Source organism: Atractosteus spatula, chromosome 18, assembly GCF_055471065.1.
Source record: "Atractosteus spatula isolate fAtrSpa1 chromosome 18, fAtrSpa1.hap1, whole genome shotgun sequence".
Taxonomy (NCBI): Eukaryota; Metazoa; Chordata; class Actinopteri; order Semionotiformes; family Lepisosteidae; genus Atractosteus; species Atractosteus spatula.
The window spans coordinates 7934615-7955572 of NC_142723.1; the positions used below are offsets into that span (position 1 = coordinate 7934615).

The 20958-nt window shown below is 36.4% G+C and overlaps 1 protein-coding gene across 1 annotated transcript in view; it reads left to right on the forward strand.

Moving 5' to 3' along the window:
• Window positions 1-20958, forward strand: part of radil (Ras association and DIL domains) — a 63432-nt gene that overhangs the window by 25998 nt on the left and 16476 nt on the right. The window contains exons 6-9 of the mRNA XM_088936646.1: window positions 1670-1707; window positions 2353-2510; window positions 9352-9464; window positions 16372-16612. Of these exons, the coding sequence (XP_088792772.1) occupies window positions 1670-1707; window positions 2353-2510; window positions 9352-9464; window positions 16372-16612 (550 nt within the window). The remainder of the gene's footprint in view (window positions 1-1669; window positions 1708-2352; window positions 2511-9351; window positions 9465-16371; window positions 16613-20958) is intronic.

Below are 20958 nucleotides of genomic sequence, written 5' to 3' on the forward strand. Positions count from 1 at the left end.
ACATTCAAAATAGATTGACTCTGTTGTTTTTGTTTCTAGTTGAATTGCTGTTATTTTTCAATGTAAGCTGTTACATATTCATTGTACTAAAATTTTGCAATTTGTGTTTGAAAGGTATAGCATTAAAATGGATTGAGTAGGTAGCTGCGTCAGCATGGTAGCTGCAAAGGAAAAATTAGAGGTTACTTTCACACTGAAAAGAAGAAAGAAGAATAAAACACATTTCACACAAAGTGTGTTAAGCACTTGAATAAATTTTCAGAATTGAACTAATCTCTGTTTCTAGTACTAAAATTGTCTTAAATTTGAATGATAATGGTAACATTATATTAATTAATGTAAACATAATGAATGAAATTATAACATTTGCTGTGTATTTTCAGTTGAGTTACATGGTGGTGCAATGGTCAACATTACTGTCTCACAGCACCAAGGCTCTGGGTTCTAATACAGACCTGGGGTGCTATCTGTATAGAATATTGTATTTTCTCCATGTTTGCATGGGTTTCTACAGTACCTACAGTTTAAGGAAATACTGGTAGATTATTTGGCTTCTGGGAAAATTGACCCTAGGTTCAATGTATGTGTGTCTGTGTCTCCTCTGCAATAAACTGGTGTCCCATTTATTAATACCCCTGATCACATAATACAAAAAACTCATATAGCAAAAAGATTTATGGATAGGATAATGTGTTATCATAATAGCATTGCACACAGCAGTCATATTTGTCAGAAATAATTAACATCTCACACCTGAAGAAGGCTCGACAGCCTCCGCTGTGTTTCTCCTTCCTACTTTTCAGCATGGAATTAATCTTTTCTTGTTCCTCTCATGAAATAACTAATTAAAGTCCGGAGCTTTATGCAGGTACTGTCAAATGGTGGTTTATGACAGCCTGAATCTCGAAGATGTCGGTTTTTGTTGGAGATCTCCAACTGCTATCTTTGGATTTATTGTTGCCTCTTGAATCACTTGTCTCACAGTTTGTGGTGTGAAAATATAGTTGCATCCTCTTAATGTCTGGATTGCCACTATACCGGTAGCCTTAAATTTTATTTATAATGGACCCGACAATAAAAAAATGGAAGACTAATCTTTTATAGATTATTTTATAGCCACAATTTATGGAGGTCAGTGACCATTTGTCTGCATTCTTCAGAGAATCTTCTGACCTTAACCATGATGTGGCTAGTTGCTAGTTGCTGCTAACTGTCCTCCTTGTGCTATCTCCTTTTATACACCAGAAATGGGAAACCTTCATAGACCTCTACATAGTCCAGAATACACGAGTAGGATGATATTGTAGAATTGTTTTTGTGTGTCGTTTTTTTAAAGATTCTTAAACAGTAATACACCATAAATCCGACCCTTGTGTTTTCTGGAATTCAGTTATGTTAAATATGAATTTGCTCGGTGCAGTTGCATTCTAATTACATTTTTAGAATTGTGTAAAATAAGGTACATTATCTAGGCAATATTTGTTTCTGTTATACTGTATGTTGTTTGTTTCCTATTCAATCTAGATAGACTTCATAATGACTATTTAATATAAAAATAAACATCTTCCTCATTTATTTTCTTTTTATATAGATGTTTCATGGTTTCCTTAATAGCTCTCTGCTCCTTTATGCAATGGCTTTAGCATGTCTAATTGTGTGTCTCTCACAGGAGAAGACGAAGGAGCTGGCAGAGAAGCAAGCCCAGCAGTGAGTATTGCATTACCCATTATAGTGGTCCATTTCTTTATCCCAAAAGGCTACGGTTAAACAAAGCTGAACAATTCAGTGATATGTAAGAGGGAATATTAGTATAAGGAAGAATTCTCTAAGTGTCTGTGAGGAACTGAAGCAAGACATATTACATGATGCGAAGGATCTTTTTTATCCTTCACATTTAGGGATTGATTTAATGCAAAATAGAAATTTCTACAGTATAGTTGAATTTGTGCTCATACGGAGCTTATATCAGCTTTGTACTGATATAAATGTGCAGACAATATAATAACCCTATAATAAGACTAAAAACATGTTCTGCATTCATAACATAAAACAGATGCCAGAGACTGAGTTAAATGTAAGTTTGCTTTTTATTTATCTTGTTAGAACTACAAATTGGATACTTTTATATATTAATTATACTGTATATTTTAAAAGTTGTTTATCCAAGTTTCAGTCACAATTCTAAATACACAAAGCATCTTAATACCAGTGAATGTGTTTTCAGATACTCTAACTAGTCAGACATAATATCAAGTTGTAGGGCTAGTAGGAAAAGTTTCAAATTAAAGCTTCCCCTGTTGGTGGCGACATTGACAATACATGCTGACATTGTCCTTCTCTCCCATCGAATAGCCAGGACCCAGCCTCCCTGTCTCTCCTTAGTATCTCTGACCTGGTCCCTGACCTTCAGATCATTCTCTTCTGGATGTCCAACGCAATTGAGATCCTCTATTTCATACAGCAAAAATCTCCTGTTTACATGCAAGGCATTGAACAGATGGATATTAAAGGTACTTGCTTTCATATTTGTTGAACAGACGTTTTTTAGGTGTGTGTATGTAAAGTTTAGGGCCTAGAGTGGCTCATTGAAAATTGATAGTGGAGTTACACTCCCACTCTAGTGCCCCCTTACGATTGGCATTGACCAGGGGGTATCTACAAAAAGTATTGTTTACTGATCTGAGCAGATGGTTTAATGCAAGGCCTCAAGCCCTTCTGAACAATTAAGGGTTTTAATGTGAGTGTTCTTTATTTACACATTAGCAGATGGCAAGATATATGCCCTTCCCCCTTTGTTTATAGATTTCATTTTTTTTCCTTAGATTTTGTGTTGCACTTTATGAAAAAATGTTTTGAACTTTTTTCAACATAAACTTCAGCTGGTGTCACTTTCCTTAGGTAGATTGCGTATACTGTGACTCAACAGTGTCTGGGTCTCAGGGTAGCTCATGGCAAACAGGTGCAGTTGTGAAATCATGGAACTAAGGATGAAGCCACCACCTGATACAAAGGTGTATTCAAGTCAGATAGTTTGAAGTGAATGAAGAGACTGCTGTTCTATAGTTATTCCTCACTGTTTTATATTTAAAACGGGCACATATTAATATTCTATTACTACATAGTGACACAGAGATGTGTTATTTTCTTCTTTAATGTGTATATATTTACTGTGTTTTATAAATAAAGTAGGGATCCTGGGGCTTCTTTTCAAATATGAAACCAACTACAAGTCATTATTTTACCGTCACAAAGTCTTAACCAAATAACTCCAAGAATGAATCTAAAGAACCCCAAAAATGTGTGGCAGAATTTATCTGTAATGATAAATGTAGACTGGTGTGTTGCAAACGTTAATTAAGTACATGGTTTGGGAGTCATTTGTTATGGAGATCCTTGTGAACTAAGAGGAATTAATCAAGACGTGACAGCTTATACAGAACATAGCTTTCATGTAGAAGAACTGCATTAGAGAAATAAATGTTAAGCATGACTCTTAAATCTTAAAAAATAAAAGCCCTTTGCTTCCTGAAATGTCTGGTGTAATGCCTTGCATGGTGGAAATGAAAGACAGTTGATTGGGCGAGTCAGTGAAGGGCACTTGATCTTGCTTTATTGCGCTCTTGTCCTATGCCCAGTGTAATACAGCGTGATACAGCGAACTGGAGGTGCTTTGTTGGTAAATGATGTTTGAGTGCTAATTAACAGTGACAGCCCCCAGCCTCTGAAATGCTATTATCTCTCACAAGCTTAGCTGGGATTCACCGTCATAACGTCCTTGTGACTTGTGTTACTAAAGATGGAATTAAAGTCAGAACAAGACAGTGTAAGTCATGGATAGAAAACAACAATAAAAGGTTTAATGAATCATTGTTAAATTGTTTTGTGTGTGTTACAGATTGTAGCAGTCCATGCCTGTCTGTTTATTTACTGTTTAATTCATTTGGAATAATAAGTGTTAATCATCCAGGCTACATTTTCTCAACAGCTTATTCAGCAAGCAGTCCCATTTTTATGGTGGGGAAGGTTATTGCTGACATTTTATTGACTTTGGCCAAAATAAACAGTGCTGTAACATACATGTGATGCTCTGTGTCTCCCACAGGAGTCTTATCTCAACAGCACAATTTTATCAGTTCTAGTTAACGCATGGAGCCTGCACAAACAATACAATACCGTCAAAGAAAAACTATTATTTTATTTGAATTAATATTAAAATTGATAATTAATCTGAACAAAACATTCCCATAGCCTTGAAAAAAGTAATAAGATCTGAAAATGCTTTTTTTTATTTTTGTCAGGTGGTTTCTACTAAAATCTGTTGAAGCTGATTGAGTTTCTTTCTGCATTTATGAAACCTTTTAGATAGGCTTGGAAAGGAAAAAAAGTTTGTTCTTACAACTACATGTAAAGTAACGCTGACAACTTTATTCCTGGTAATTTCAGTTCGGGTTGAAATGCCATTAATTTTAGTGTTACACCTAGGCAAGCATCCTGTAATTGCAAGGTAGATCTGGCTTTAAAACTCATAACTAAACTCCACATTGGTGACCAAAAATATTGCATGTCTTTGGGTTTTCCAGTAATTCTGTCCATAACGTCTTTGAACCTGCACTTGGAAATTTTATCTTGAAAGCATAGAGAAAAAAAGAGTAGCAATCTATTTTGTGTTTTTGTTGATATTCACACTATGGAGGTGGTGAACTACAGTAGGTCACAGTATACTTAAATTAACATAGCGTCTGTCCTTGTACCAAGCATATTAAATTCCTGGGTTCCCACTTAACTTTTTTTAATTTGCTAGCACAAATTTAATAGTTAGACTATCCTTCCATGTGCTTGTCAGCATTTTTTCCTAGCTAAAATAATAATCTGTAATACTTGTGACCTTTATCCAAGAATACCATTATAGTAAAAGTCACTGTTTGGCTGTGTGCTGTGCCCTCTGTAACAACCCTTTCCAATGTCCCCATGCATTTATGCTAACTCAGGCAGTAGAGCTCAGCATGTAGAGGTGTCTGGAAGGAATCCCAAACCAAGCTTCTTATCTTCAACACAGTGTAATAATAGAAAGTCTCCATGGACAAATGTTCTGGATGCAGATTTATTAGCAATATTTCGGTTTAGGAAAAATACAGCTGTTCTGTTTATTATTTAATATTACTCACAACAGATGTTTCTACACCATCTTCACACTCAGCATTGACAGCATAGTTTCTAAACAGAATTAAACCAGCTAAATATCCCAGGCCCACTTGAGCAAGTCTGTTTACAACCTAAAACTAATTCAGTACTGTTTATTGTTGTTAAACAAGAATTGTACAAGAAGAAAATTGTCTTAATAAATGATATATCATTTCTAACATCAAAAACCTAAAATGGCCTCCGGGTTAACATTTGTCTGTCAGAGACAGAGCCTCGTGTGGAAGCAGAGATCTGAGGTGACACAACTCAAGATCTTAATGACGAGTCACAATTCTGATGAAAAGAGGCCGATAGGAAACTACAAGAAAATCCTGTTGCCAGAAAATAAGAAGTGACAAAACAGCTGAGGTACAGAATGAAACAGTATTAAGGGCACATAAGAGAAGTAGATGCAAGACTATTAATAAAGATTCTGTATGTTTTTTTACAACACATCTTAATCAGCAATGCCAAATTCTTTCTTTTATTTCTGGCAAGACTGGAGTGACCATTTAAGAAAATGACAATATACATTAAAAGAAAAGACTATTAACCATACATTTGTCAACACCATTCTATTCGGTAGACACACTACCACCTTAAGCAAGAACGAATTTGAATGAATTTTAATGAATGGATTTGAATTCTTGCTTCAGTGGATTGATAGCAATATTTAGGAAGCTCCATAACCTAACTGAATTGAAATTGTTCATATTGATATACACATGAGTCATTTGATTTGAGTATTTTCAACACTGTGCAACTTGCTGCACATTTTTTAGAAAAGTACGGTCTTGAATGAATGCTATCCAGTTATTTCTTTTCAACTGGAAAAAAGACTGTGCTGTTTGAAGTGCTTATTGAAAACATGACACAATTCCTTTGCTTTATCTGGCTTATGCCGCATTGCTACCATACTGTCTGGTGCTGTCTATTACAGCAGCATAACCCCTTAGCCTGGAGGGTCCCAGAGAAATATATTGGAGATGCACTGGTTGCTAGACTGTGACCATTATGCAGGTTTTTGTACATATCTCAATGTGGGATAAGTCTGATACCTAAGAATTGGAGAATCTCTTTACAGTTAATCTGTTCTTAACCTGAATAATGATCTCTTGCAGCAGCAAAAACACATACATGTTTGATTTGTCTCATTGCAGCTAAAAAATGTTAATGATGCATTCCCTGCCATCGCTTTCTACTACTTGGATGTATGTTGCCAGTGGAGAGGTGGCAGCCGAGGCTTGGAGTGCTGTAGCAGAAGCAGTCAATTCCTCGCTGCACAGTGCCTCTGTCATTGCTGTCTTATGCTTCTACTGTGGCACTTGAGTAGCAACAGGAGGGGATGCTCGGGATAGTGGGAGTGCTGTTGTACTTTACTATTTTGTGAGAGAGGGTGGCATGTTCACACAAGAAGTCACTTTGAATTATTGACCTTATCACAGTAAGCCTCTTAGCTTCCCAGTTTTCAACTAGAGAGGAACGGAAGAAGCCAGTTAGCAATTGTGTGTCCCATTTGTGTAAATATTGATGATCAATGAAAAGTCTAGTGCATCAGTAACTCATTGGGCACATATAATATGTTATCTACATTTTAGAATGAACAGATAGATGTTGATTGTTTGAGTATTGTAGTATGGTAGTATTGTTCTTTGGGATAAAAAATACAGTTTGTTTAGTTAAAATCTTAAAAAATTTGAAAAGACACGATTTTATTTAGCATGTAGAAGTGAAAAATCTATAACAATAACAATGCCCCATCCTGATTAGAGATGTCACCTGAAATAATAATAATAATAATAATAATAATAATTTTCGACTTCAAAATTCAGCAGACCAGTCCAGAGAAACCAATCAACTGGTTCTTTTAGGGACAGGCCACATCCTAAAAGGTACAGTATAGCATCACCGATCCAGTTCAGGGATATCACACTCATCTGATCCATCCACATCTACAATCATTTCCAGAATGCAGTGGTTAGAGCATGCAAAAGATGACGCATCCTGAGCATCACAAGAATGACTGTAGCTTATTATCTGCATAAAAACGTCTAGAGGCAGTTCAGGGGTCAACCTGAAAGTGACTCAGACTTGTCATCTGTCAGCCAAAGAACACATGAGGTGGCCACAGAGAGAGGTGGAGTTTGTTATTGACCAATGCATGTTGCTTTATCCTTGACGGACCTGATGGCGACAATGTGGTGACCACTATACCAATTGTTGCTCAGGTTTGTTTGTTGAGATTGAGGGCAAGCTTACTGCTCAGCAATACAGTGACAAAGACCTTGAACACAACACACTTTTAAGAAGTATTGATTTTTCAGAATAAGACTAAAATTAAAATGGCAAAACATCAAGAAAACAGTTCCGAGACCTGGTTGTGGTCAGCATTTTTTCCTGACCTGGATCTGATAGAACATCTATGGGAATAGCTTGCCAATGGCCATTAACTGGAGAGAACCATCACCAATAGCCAACTGGCTGCAGCTTTACAGGAAGATTGGCAAAGCATCCCACAGCAGTCTGTCCAGAGGCAGGTGTATGGCTCAGCACTGCCAGGATTGTGTTAAAGATCAGGGAGATCATATCTTACCATGTATAAACATGCCCAAATCAAACGTTGGCTTTTTTTGTATTTTGACAGTGTGTCACATTGTTTGTTGAAAACTTAACATGGTTTTCTGTATTTTGGTTCATATTTTGTCTGTTTGATTTCTATGTTTAAAATATTTGATTAAGTCCATGTGAGTGTTGTGGTTCTTCCTTCACTATAGAAACTAGATGGCAAAGCTCCACGGCACAGCTTTTTTGACACATTTAGAAGTTAGTTTTTCCATGTAACTGTTACTTTAGGATGGTGCTTTCCAAAAAGATATTTTTTTGATTTGACATCAAATATTGCTTTGAAAATAATAACACGAGGTCTTACAAATACTGAAGAGCATAAAGCACTGTAGAACAGAGGACTGCATAGCCCAGCCTCTGGAAACATTGGTGTGGTGATCCTGAAGTGATTTCCTCCAACTGTTTGAAGGAATTTCCTATTTCACATGGGAGAATAGACAAACTGACCTGAGCCTTAGTTACTTCACATTCTTTTTTCCACTAGTTTTATTATATATTTACATATTTCCAGCTATTTGGATTGCATTTTTTGCACTTGGATAGCCCTTTTAGCCTTTATACTGTAATATTTGTATTTATCTTTTAATTAATACTATTCAGTTTTTTTTCTGTCTCTTATTTCGGAAATAATTTTCTGAATCTTTCCAAACCATTTCTTTGCTATCTTTGCTATCTGCTTCCAAAACTCTTCTACGGACAGGTAAACTGTTACACAATCCACTGTGCAAATCTTGAAACCAAATCATCCAGACCTTACATTTATAATTTAAAAAAATGTATTTTCAATAACCAATTTATTGTTCCTTTTTTCCATTTAATTTCATATTGCTCAGGGTGACTATTTTTAAAACTTGCAGTGTATTCCTCCCAGGACATACTGGATTGAAACTTCCAGAGTTTGCATGTATGAGTTCATACAGTAGAATGCCCTGTACATGCAGGATCTATGGAAGAGATAATTAAAGACCTGAACTGTTGCTTGAAAAAGCAAACCTGTGTTTCTGAGAAACCACAAGAAATGTCTGAATCTCTTTTCCCTTTCAGCTACATTGTAAAACTGAACAAAGGAATGGCTTGATGAATTGATGGTGGCAGTCTCTGAAATAGCCCAGAAACTCTTGAATGTTGTTGAAGCCAGTCACTCAGCTTGATAAATTATGGACCAAGGGTTGATTTGGGGAAGAAAAGAAAGTTATGGAAGCATGTATGAAACCCTCAGTACTGAAATTATTACATTTTGTCCTGCCTGGGGCATAATTTTATATGGCATCAAACTTTCCATATTGCCATTTTTTGTTCTTTTTTATGTGCCTTCAGTAGTAAGCTGAAATAGACTTGATTGGGAAATTGTGCAGCTTATGCTTATGTCAGAAGGCTCTGGGTGGCTTTAAAAGATACCTTTCCAGAAGCAAAATTTATGTTTTCATTAAATTCTGTCCAGGTTGACTGCTTCTAAATGTCATCTTCTGTTGAAAGGTGGTTTAGTATTGTGGTGGCCTGCAAAATATCCATGATCTGATTTAAAAGTTTTTTGTTTATTTTTAGGCTCCAAGGAATCTCTGCTTTCCACTACAATATCAGCCAATGAGGAAGCCATGACAATCCTGGAAGAGGTGATAATGTACACATTCCAGCAGTGCATCTATTATATAACCAAGGTAAAGAAAGCAAGTTAGTTTTAAAGCATATGAAGCTCTCTCTCAGCATTCTGATATTTTCATTATATGGTTAATCAAAGTCTAAGACAGTCATATAAAGGTTGGTTCTTAAAGAGTGATGAGCTCATTATTACAACCATTCATACTCAATCTTATGTTAATGATGGGTATTATTTTTATCCTTTTCTATTGTTTTTATTTTAAACACAAATGATAGAATTATTTCATTATCTTCTAATAAACCAGTTTATATTAATGAGGTGACACAGGATATTCCCTGATCTTTAAAAAAGTAAGGTTTTATGAACCTGTTCTGAAAAAGGATCCATTATAAGGTGTTGAATTTCTACAGTGCCCTGGTAAAATAAGACAGCCAATTGCTAAATATCTGATGAGGGCTTGAAAATGGAAATGGAAGTTTTTCAGAATACACCCAAATATTTAATGAACTAGCTGTGTCAGTGGTGTAAATTGGGATGTGAAGACATGACCACCACATACTATTACATCATACCAAGTCTAATATTTACAGTGGATAAAATGTGTGGTCTTTATCTCCCAGTAGGTCTCATGGTAAATTATAAGTGGTGAAGCATTGTACGGCACATTGATAAATGATATATTGCTCACTATTCCTGCTGTGCATACTGGGGTTATACAGTACAGTGCTGTAAGGAACTGCAAGTCTAAGAACACTGGAATATTGCCAGTGCTGCTTACCCTTGATACCACCAATAAAAGCATGCCTTGCTGATACAGTATATGGACAAACGAGAATCTTTTTAGCAGCACATTTCTAATGTTATTCTGAAAACAGAATTGCAAAATAGACAAAAGTTGCTTCTTTTCTCTATAGAACAAAATACTCTGTTTTACACACTTTTATATTAAATATTACTGAATATTATTCTGCTTAATATGGAAGTAGCATAGAGAATACTGTATTTTGAATACCTTCTACATCCTTTATATTTCTTGTAAAAATCTTTATATTTTTCATAGCAGCTAGATATGCTATGAGTTTAATTGTTTTTGTTACCTCCCAAATGGGTTTAACAAGGCATGAGGTGAACCTCACACTAAACAAGTCTTATTTACTCCATGTACCAAACATTTATTAGAGTTATTTCCTCTCTATATTCCCCAATGGCAGCAGATGGTTATTAGCCTGCTGGTACACAGAGTCAGGTGCTGGCACACTCTGACACCAAAAAGCCTTCCTAATCAGCCGTCTTATGTGTTCCTGCCACCTGGTGTGAAAGATATTAGCAGCTCCATCTTTGGAAGTTGCAGACAATCCACTGTCGACCACCAGGCTGGAAGGTTGTCTGGACCGAGGGGTTTAGTGTGGATGAGACTGTGGCAGAATGTGAACTCCAGTTCCTCTGACCACCTGCCAAGAGTTAAATCCCCTTGACCTGAAAATGGACTGCCTTAGCATGGGAAAAGCAACTGCAGGGGACATCTGAGTTCTATTCAAGACATAGGTTTCAAAAAGAAAATTTCAAAAGGTCGTGGGCACAAACAAGCCATGGAGTTCCAATGCAAACCTTGTTTAGAGTCATTTTCAAGGCTGTTACTGTTTCTACGAAATCTGGTCTTATATACAATACAGTATGTTCACTACTGTATATACAGTTGATCCATAAAGTAATAATAATAAAATGGTGCCAGTATTTCTCTTTTTCAGCTTGTCAACAAGGACACTTAATAATATTGTGTTAATATCACCCTGCAACTCACAACTGGCAACCCAGTGAAGCTAGGCAGGTGTGAGCCTGGTCAGGACCTGGATGGGAGACCTGGGAAAAGCTAAGGTTGCTGCTGGAAGAGGTGTTAGTGTGGCCAGCAGGGGGCACTCACCCTGCAGCCTATGTGGGCCCTAATGCCCCATTATAGTGACGGGAACACTATACTGTAAAAAGGTGCCATCCTTCGGATGAGACATAAAACTGAGGTCCTGACTCTCTGTGGTTATTAAAAATCCCGGGGTGTTTCTCGAAAAGAGTAGGGGTGTAACCCCAGCATCCTGGCTAAATTTCCTATTGGCCTTTACCAATCATGGCCTCCTAATAATCCCCATCTGTGAATTGGCTTCATTACCCTGCTCTCCTCCCCACTGATAGCTGATGTGTGGTGAGCATTCTGACGCAATATCGCTGCCGTTGCATCATCCAGGTGGGGCTGCACATTGGTGGTGGTGGAGTGGAGTCCCCATTACCTGTAAAGTGCTTTGAGTGGAGTGTCCAGAAAAGTGCTATGTAAATGTAAGCAATGATTATTAATTATGTGAGTAAAGACTGGGTCCTTCAGACTGGCATTCTGTTCAAGGCCATTGTTTCACAACTTGACAACCGGTGCCCCTAGCCTTTTGGATTCTAGGCTAGCTGCCAGTGTATTGACAATGTACATGTGCTTTTTTTGGTCATAGATAAATTGTATGACAGTTAATTAAGTCAACAGATAACTTGGCCTTGGGAACTCTTAGTTTAGGAGAAAAGGAGTATGTATGCCTTTCTCTTTAAGTATTGTGAAATGAATTGTGAAATACAAAGCCCGTATCGTTGCTACAGTCTTCAGTGAAAGCATGCTGTATGTTGCAATTTCTTCAAACTAAACAAGTCATTTTGTACTGTTATGTGGGGTTGAATGGGAAGATGTAACATGCAACAACTAAATGCAAGGTAATAGTTGTTCATGCAGTCACAAAAATGGGTTTATGAACTACCTATGGTTAGCAGTACCTTATAGCTACTGGTGCTTATTAACTGACTTCGTAGTCAGGGATAATTGACCAAAATCCTTTGAAATTAATTAAGTAATCATAGAAACCAATAAAAATTATAAACAAAATGTTATCTCATAACTTTAGACTTATTTAGTACATTCCACTTGGCAACACACTATCACAACATTTGTGAATAGATGCAAGAATCTGATTTGTTTAACATAAATGTTATGACTAACCCCCCAGATAACTAAGGTATATTATGAGTCTTTCTCCAAAGATCCTTTCAAACACTTGCAACACAAAGAAAAGCTGCTTTCTAATGCACAATTTCCTCACACACTTGATTTCTGAGATGTATTATGTAGCCTGAAGTGTGTCATTATCACCTACCTTCTCTCCACTTCTTCAGATTTGCAATTCAGCTTTAATAAGTAGAGGAAGACTTACACCCTTTTTTTAAATTGTTTTTTACTTTGGAAAACAAGGATTGACATTAATAATAATAGTTAGATTATGAAATCTAAGTTGTAGAAATTGGTATTATGTCTATGTCTAAAAAGTTCATTTGAATTTTACACGCAATATAAAGAAACTTAATAGGTTAACAGGATTAACCTGAGCCCAGTGACTTTTAAGTATCTCCACTGGGAAGGGAGACAATGTGACTTATGCCCCATCTGTTCTGTTGGAGAAGCTATAATTGGTGCTGTACAGCTCTCCTAATATAAATTTTATGCATGCTCTTAGGCTGAAACCTTATCTGTGTTATGGGCGTGTGTCTGTTGTTTGCCAGGGCACCCAGCCTCCTGAGAAAAATCCTTAGTTATGTTGTCAGTAAATTATTAAAATAACCTTCTGTACATATAGTACCTGTTCTAAGCCAAAAAAAGAAGGTATTGGGAAAAAGTGATAGCCTTCATGAGGAGTTCATTTGGATTAAGAACTACTGTGGAAATGTGAAATTTTAACTCTTTTTTTTAAGTCTTAACAGTTTGAAAATGTTCATTTTAAAATATTTTATTGTTTAAAAGCTTACAGGTGTTGGTTTAATACCTTGTATCTTATAGATAATATTTATTTTAAATTTTGTCTTCAAGATATAACATATTTCAAGGTTAAAATACAGTAGTTATAGTAGGTAGACTATAACAATGGAGTGGAATTTTATTCTTCTTATTATTATATTATTCTTTCTAACTTATATCAATGATCTAGATTTTTACATAGTTGGTAGACTAGTCACATTTTCAAAGAATACCAAAACAGAGGGATTAACAAACACTGCAGAAGCAAAAAAAATATATATTCAAAAATTGAGAGCAGAATGTTATATGCAGGTAGTAAGTAAATACAGGGAAGCACTGGGCTTGAAGAGGCTATTTAAAAAGTCTGTAGCTGTTGACAAACCATTTCCTTTTTAGTATGAGGGGAAGTACTAAAGAAGAGGTAAAATATCATTAGCAGCAGACATTACAGAATTACCACATTTCAAGATAATGTGCTAACTGTGGAAAACTATTTCGCTAACAATGTTAACCTGTATATTCTGGCAGACCAGAAATCTATGAGAGTTTGAACATGGCATTCCTGAAATTCTGAATACTGATCAGGTGCATCAATTTGATCTGAAAATATGACTAGTTTACTAACAATGCAAAAATCTAGATAATTGATATAAATTAGAAAGAATGGCTGTAATGGCTAAACTGTTGGAGAGGTTCTAATGAGAGTACTACGTCTGGGAACTGGTGATCTCTGCCTTTGGCCCACATAGAATTACTTGCTCCAACTTGTATATGGAAGACCAATAGCATACCGTACATGCATGATCCAGAAGTCAAAATGACCATGGGTTTCAATAGTTCAAGCACTAATATTACAGGAATAACAGTTTGGATAGAGCTAGATTCAGTGCTAGGTGACCACAACATGAAAGTTCATTGTTTATTCATACTGCAGCTGCATGAGATCTTTAGTAACTTCCAACAAGCTGTAGACCCAGCTTTCCCATTCGTAACCATCTTACTGTATATGCTAAGCCACTAGACCTCCACACTATTATCAACTGGATTCATGTCAATAACATCACCAGTTGGAGATCCCATGGAGTATTGGAAAGATGCACATTTGAAAATGGTTCCTTTTCAGGCTGGTTTAGAATTTTCTACAGCATCAAGCAAGTGGTATATTGGAGTCATTCCAGAAGTTGTTCAGCATATCCGGGAGGGAGGTATATTGGGGCTCCATCTTGGTCGCTGTATAACTTATTAATCAAGTTTTAAAAACCAAAACAAGGGGAAACAAATTAGTAAGATGGAAGTACTGTAACAGGCCTTCTTTATTAACCACCCAACACAGATCAGATTCTTTTTGTTCCAAACTCCTTTACAGTGTGCACTTTACACTACTACAGAATGTTTTTCAAGTTCAAGTTCACGTTTATTTGTCATTCCAGCCATATACAAGTATACAGTGGAACGAAATATCATTCCCCATGGGCCACAGTGCAAATACAGACAGGACAGACAGGACATTGACATAGACATTGTAGACAGGATCCGCATAGTCCAAAGTGCAGATAGTGCAAATTCCTAAGGCAAATACATAATACAATATCCACAAAACACTGGGGAAATTAAATCCTGTTTCTGGAATTGGAGTGGGAGCAAGTAGATTCCAGGGTGTTGAGGAGCCTGACAGCCTGTGGGAAAAAGCTGTTACAGAGTCTGGTGGAGCATCTTTTTCCAGATGGTAGGAGGACAAAAAGTTTATGGGAGGGGTCATCTACTATACTGGAGGCCCTGTGTATGCAGCGTTTGTGATAGCCCTGGGGGGTTCCGGTGCTCATTGTGATGGTGCTGGAGATGTTATTTCCAATCCGGACTATCTGAGGTCTCTCGGTCAGAAAGTCCAGAATCCAGTTACAGAGGGAGGTGTTAAGGTCCAGCAAGATCAATTTTTTTGTTAGCTTCTGGGGGATGATTGTATTAAATGCTGAACTGAAATCAATGAAAAGCATTATTACATAATAATCTTTCTTATCCAGGTGGGACAGGGCCAGGTGAAGGGCAAGAGATACAGCATTATCAGTAGACCAGTTGGGGTGGTATGCAAACTGAAGGGGGTCTAAAGGGTTAGGGAGTCTGGACTTAATGTGGCTCATGACTAGCCTCTCGAAGTACTTCATGATAATTGGTGTGAGTGCCACGGGGTGGTAATCATTGAGACAGGACACTGACTTCTTTGGCACTCGTATAATAGTGGTGGTTTTGAAGCATACGGGGATGACCACCTGGCACAAGGAGCCATTAATATACAGTACAATATATCTGTGAGGACATCAGCTAGCTGTTCTGCACATTCCTTGAGCACACGACCAAGTATATTATCGGGTGCAGTAGCCTTACATGGATTAACTTTGGCTAGTGTCCTCCTTACATCATCTGGGGACAGGCAAAACACCTGATCATTGGGAGAAAGTGTGGTTTTCCTCACAGGCACAACATTCATTGCTTTATATCGTGCATAGAAGTTGTTCAGCATATCCGGGAGGGAGGCATCACTGTCACTGGCATGTGGGGTAGTCCTGTAATCAGAAAAGGATTGGATGCCCTGCCACATTCGCCGCATGTTCAGAAGTGGCCATGGATTTTCCGTGCATAGGTGCGGTTTTCCTCCCTGATGGCACGGGACAGGCTGATCTAAATGCAGCATCACGGGGTCTTAGCAGTGCATATACCTCTGCAGTCAGCCATGACTTCTGGTTGGCCCGTGTGATGGTGGATTTAGAGACAGTGATGTCATCTATGCACTTACTGATGAAGCCAGTTACAGATGCTGCATACTCCTCTAAGTTGATGAGATGCTCATAGGTAGCAGCCTGCCTGAACATATTCCAGTCTGTGTGCTCAAAACAGTCCTGTAATGCTGAGATGGCTCCATCTGGCCATACTCTGATCTGTTTCAGAACCGGTTTGGTACGTTTTAGCAGCGGCCTGTATGCTGGAATTAGCATAACGGAGATGTGGTCAAAGTAGCCCAGGAGGGGGCGGGGAAAAGCCTTGTATGTGTAATTTGATGTTATAATTGCAAAAAAATGTTAGGTTAAAAAAATAATAATCAGATACCAAGAATGCTGTGATTAAGTCTAGTATGTTTTTGGCCTTTCCATTCCAGTCTTTGTATGTTTCTCTGCCTGGCCTCTTGGATTGCAACCCTTTCGCGGCAGACAGTAGTGACCCCTGCTGGCGAGGCTCGGGAATGCTCCCCGAGTCGATTCGTAAACTGCTCCAGATCCTTCAGACAACCCAGGACCTGCTCCAGCAGTACGAGGTCCACCCTGAGATCCAGTCCCAGATGTTTGCATACCTGTTCTTCTTCTCCAATGTCTCTCTCTTCAACCAACTCTTAGACAAAGGTGAGGTTTCAGCTTGTTTTCCCAAAAGGGTCCTACTTCCTTTGAAAAGACACAAGTTTGTTATTATCAAATACAAATACCAGAGATCATTTACACATTGTACACTAAAGTCCTACTTTGCAATTCTGTAATGTAATGCCTGCTTTTTTAAGCCTTGACTAAAAGTGTCTTCTTGTAATAACTACCATCATTTCCCCAAGCTCTTTATACCTCCAAATCCAATTAATTTGTTCTGCAGGTACTGTATATTGGATTCCAGATAAGTCCTACATAATGATTTCAACAACATTTTGATTTTTCTTTACCAGAAAATCTTTAAGTAGGAAACAATGTAAAAGTAAACCTTTGCACTGGCTTTAATCACCTGGGGCAGTTCTTTATGACAGAGTCAAATATGAGCTAGATAGTGTTGAAGAGCTGCATGTTTATATGACACTTCTACCTTTCCAGTAATCACTGTTGCCACCTCAGAATAGAAATACCTCGTTCAGTAGTAAGAAAACTTAATCAAACAAATAGAAGGTTTTTACCAACATTTTTTACAGTGCATTAATTTAAAGTGGGAGAGTTAATAATAAACTAGGGATAGACTATATTGAAAGAAGTATTCAAAACAACAGAGCTAGTGGTATTGAAATGTAACTGTTGTAGTTTCTGGTTTGTTGTGTTGTTTCTCTAAATCTCTAAATTTAATCTCTAATAAACATTTGATACTGTGTGTTTCTAAAATCCTTATTGCAGAACAAATAATAACAAATAATCCTCTATGTTCAAGACAAAAAACCTGGAAATTGCATGGAAATTTCACAGAAAGTGACAAATATATGTAATGCATCTGAATAATGACAAATACAGTATATATAATATAATGATTTATATAAGTTTATATAAGTTTCGTTATTAAGTTTAATTATTTCATTATAAAATGTTGTGTTCTTGCATGCTTTTGTGCTGTGTGTGTTTTGCTATTAAATGGTGTTAAATAAGACTTAGCCAATTTTCTAAGACAGTTTAGATATTATACAACAAAAACCTATAGATACGTAAACCAGTATCTATATATATTAACGTCTCTCAGATGCAACAACAATACACAAATCTCTAGTACAGAAATCAGGGAGAAAGATTATTCTGATCTTTTAATTAGAACATTGTGTTTAAAAGGGCATAGCATAATGGCTTTTGAGTCTTGGCAATTATTCCAAGTAGTTCTTTGTCCAGTGAGATGTTCAGTGAAATCAGAATGAAGCTATTAACCAGTATATTGCATTGATGGTATAGTAACATAAAACACTCTGTGCCAATAATAAAACCTGCAAAAAGCAATAGTTTCAATAAAATGAAATACCGTACTGTTGTTGCATTTAAATGTTATGTTGGACAAAAGAAACAAGTATAAAATAACAGCAAAACGAAGGCATCTCCTAAATTTTCATGACTCTCCACATAACAAAATAGCTAGACTTTGAGTCACGAAGGAAATGAGCCATTGACAGATTGAAGTCTTAATGGGATGGATCTTCATAAGCCAACATTTTAACTAATTCTTTTAAAGTTGCAAGGATCTGATTGCAGACATCTGCATAAAATATTGGATTGGTAATTCCTTTTTTATCCCTCACCTGTGACATTAAACAAACATTAAATCATATTGCACAATATAAAGATTTTTATAGCTTAGATTTTTTTTTTAAATGTCATCCATCCAGCAAATCTTCCTCATTACAACTTACTGTAGGCTTCATTTTAAAAAATCTCCTGCAGCAAATGCTAACTGTATTGTATAAATTACAGAGCGTAAAAAAGCACCCAGTGAAGATAGTGATTTTAGTAGTCAACATTTATAATAGCTAATTTGACAAGGCAATGAGTGGAAGATCTTTGTAGGTGGGTCTTTGGTGAGGGGCAAGCAGTGTTCATAATGCTGTAGTGGCACTGGTGTTTTTAATAAAGCAATAGTATTAACCAACAATTGCAAATCTAGAAAACAATTAATCTGTTGGAATAGCACGCAATCTCTATTTTAGTTGTTTAAGCAACAATATGTCTGTGAAAATACTGCCTAGTTATAATTTAATTAAATGCTTATTCATAATTCACATACTTAGCCATAAAAATGTAGAAGAATCTCAGTCATTTTTAGAGGTTTTATAGCTAAGAATGAATAATTCAGCACCATACACTATTGTCTGGGGATGTGAATTCAATGACATTTTTCATAAAATGTTTCAGTAGGATTAGTTACAGAGTTTTCTGTTTATAGTAGGATTAGTTACAGAAAATATTTTGCTGTGTTCCACTAGAGCTTGTAATTATTTAGTATTTTGAGACAAATAGCATTCCTTAATATGCAGGTGCAGTAAATTGTGTTGGTCATCTCAGACCTAGCATCAAGATAAGGTAAAATACTTCCAAAATGTACATTGCCCTACAGATTTATTCATAACCTTGATGAAACAGAAGCCAAAAACATCATATAACAGAATGTGTTATGGACTGGATAATGTGTCTTGCTTTAAACAATTTTAAAATTGTTCCTCTGTTGTTGCAATAGTTTTAAGTTATATTTGTCATAAATAATTGAATTAGAGAAAACACAAGAGTCACATTTATATTATATCTAAGTATTCCATTAAATAAAATCAAATAAAAACTAATGTACAATAACATTCTGTTCCTTGAAAGGGCAATGCTTTTAGATTGAGAATTGTGTAAGAGAAAATAGTGATATAATTAGTGGAGTACCACGGCGATCTGCATTAGGAACACTGCTCTTTCTGATGCATACAGTATCAATTATATAGATTCTGGATTTGTTAGTAAATATTCAGGTTTCAGGTAGTGAGGGGAAAAGTTGCCTTGTATCTCACACAACTAATTAGCAGAGACCATGTTACACATATATAGTTAAAAGTGTATGATAATATTAAGATTACACTGTAAAACCACATTTACAATATTATGTACTGTACAATTTGATCATGTTACAAAAATATATTACTGCCTATCCAGAAGAGCAAGCAGATACATCCCCAGGCTGAAAGGATTTATAGTCTTGAACAGGAAATACTACAATGGGTCCCTATCCACGTATTCAAAATCTTTAACGGTATGGACAGCAAAAATCCATTGGATTTTTTCATAATCAAAATTGAAATACAAAAAAACCATGTGGAAGTACATTATAAAACAAGAACAGTGGACATGTCTGAATTTTGGAAGATGGCTTCTTTCAAGAAAAGGCTGGATGAGATACTCTAATCAGTTACCTACTACCATGCTTTATGGGATGAATGCCCTCCTCTCATTTGTAAAACGTCTTATTTTCTCAATATCTTGTTTTCCTGGGGTATAAAAGGAGGTGTGATATGGAAGATGCATGTAACACCATTGTTAATGTCAGACAGCTCTTTGAAGACTACATTCAAATTGTTATTGACCTCCACAAATTGGGTTAAAATACTAAAACATAATGCATCCCCTTCCACTGTAAGTTTCATAATTAAAACCAATTAAGGTACTAGTATATTAGCATCCCTACAGCAGTAACTGTATAAGACTCTGTATAAGTCTCAGTGTAAGTGTAACTCACCACTATGTGCTGTGAGACAAGTGGTTTGGGAAGCAACTGTAAAGTCAAAGGCAGAAGTGAAAGATCTCCAATATGCGTTCGCTTGATGTCACCTTCATGAATTTCTAAACTTTAACTTTCTGAGAAAGTTTGCCCAGTGCAATACTTCTAAGATTACAGCACTGCTTTTGCTTTTTTTCCAGCATAACACATTTCCCAATCTGTAAATAATTCTGGTTTCTGATGTTTTTTGTTCCTGCTTCATTTTCATGCATAAATCTAGAGGTCACTGTACTGTATGTGTAACTAACTACTGTTTTTAATAAAGTGCTTTGGCATTTTGACATCTTGGGGGAAGACTGAAATACTAATTCATCATTTGAGTTAAAGTATGTAATGTATGAATGTATGTGCCTTGTTGTATATTTTGATTATTTTTGTTAAGATTGTCATAAATGAGAGGTTTCTTTATATCAAATATATTTTAACTAAGAATAGGTGGTGTACTTCCAAAGAAAAGTTCTTTGACTTCTTTGACTGACTTCACCAGTCAGTCAAGGTGGTGAAAAATCCAAGTCATTAAATTCCTACCTGTTTAAGTGGTTCCTAATCATATTTTTATCACGCAATAACAGTGGGGAATTTAGCTATTTTTCTCTATGCTTACTATATCATATCTCCTACAGTTACTGTATTTTTAGATTATACATACACATGCATTATCGTACAGATACAGTCACTCAGAACACTCATTAATTCTTATTACCGTATGTGC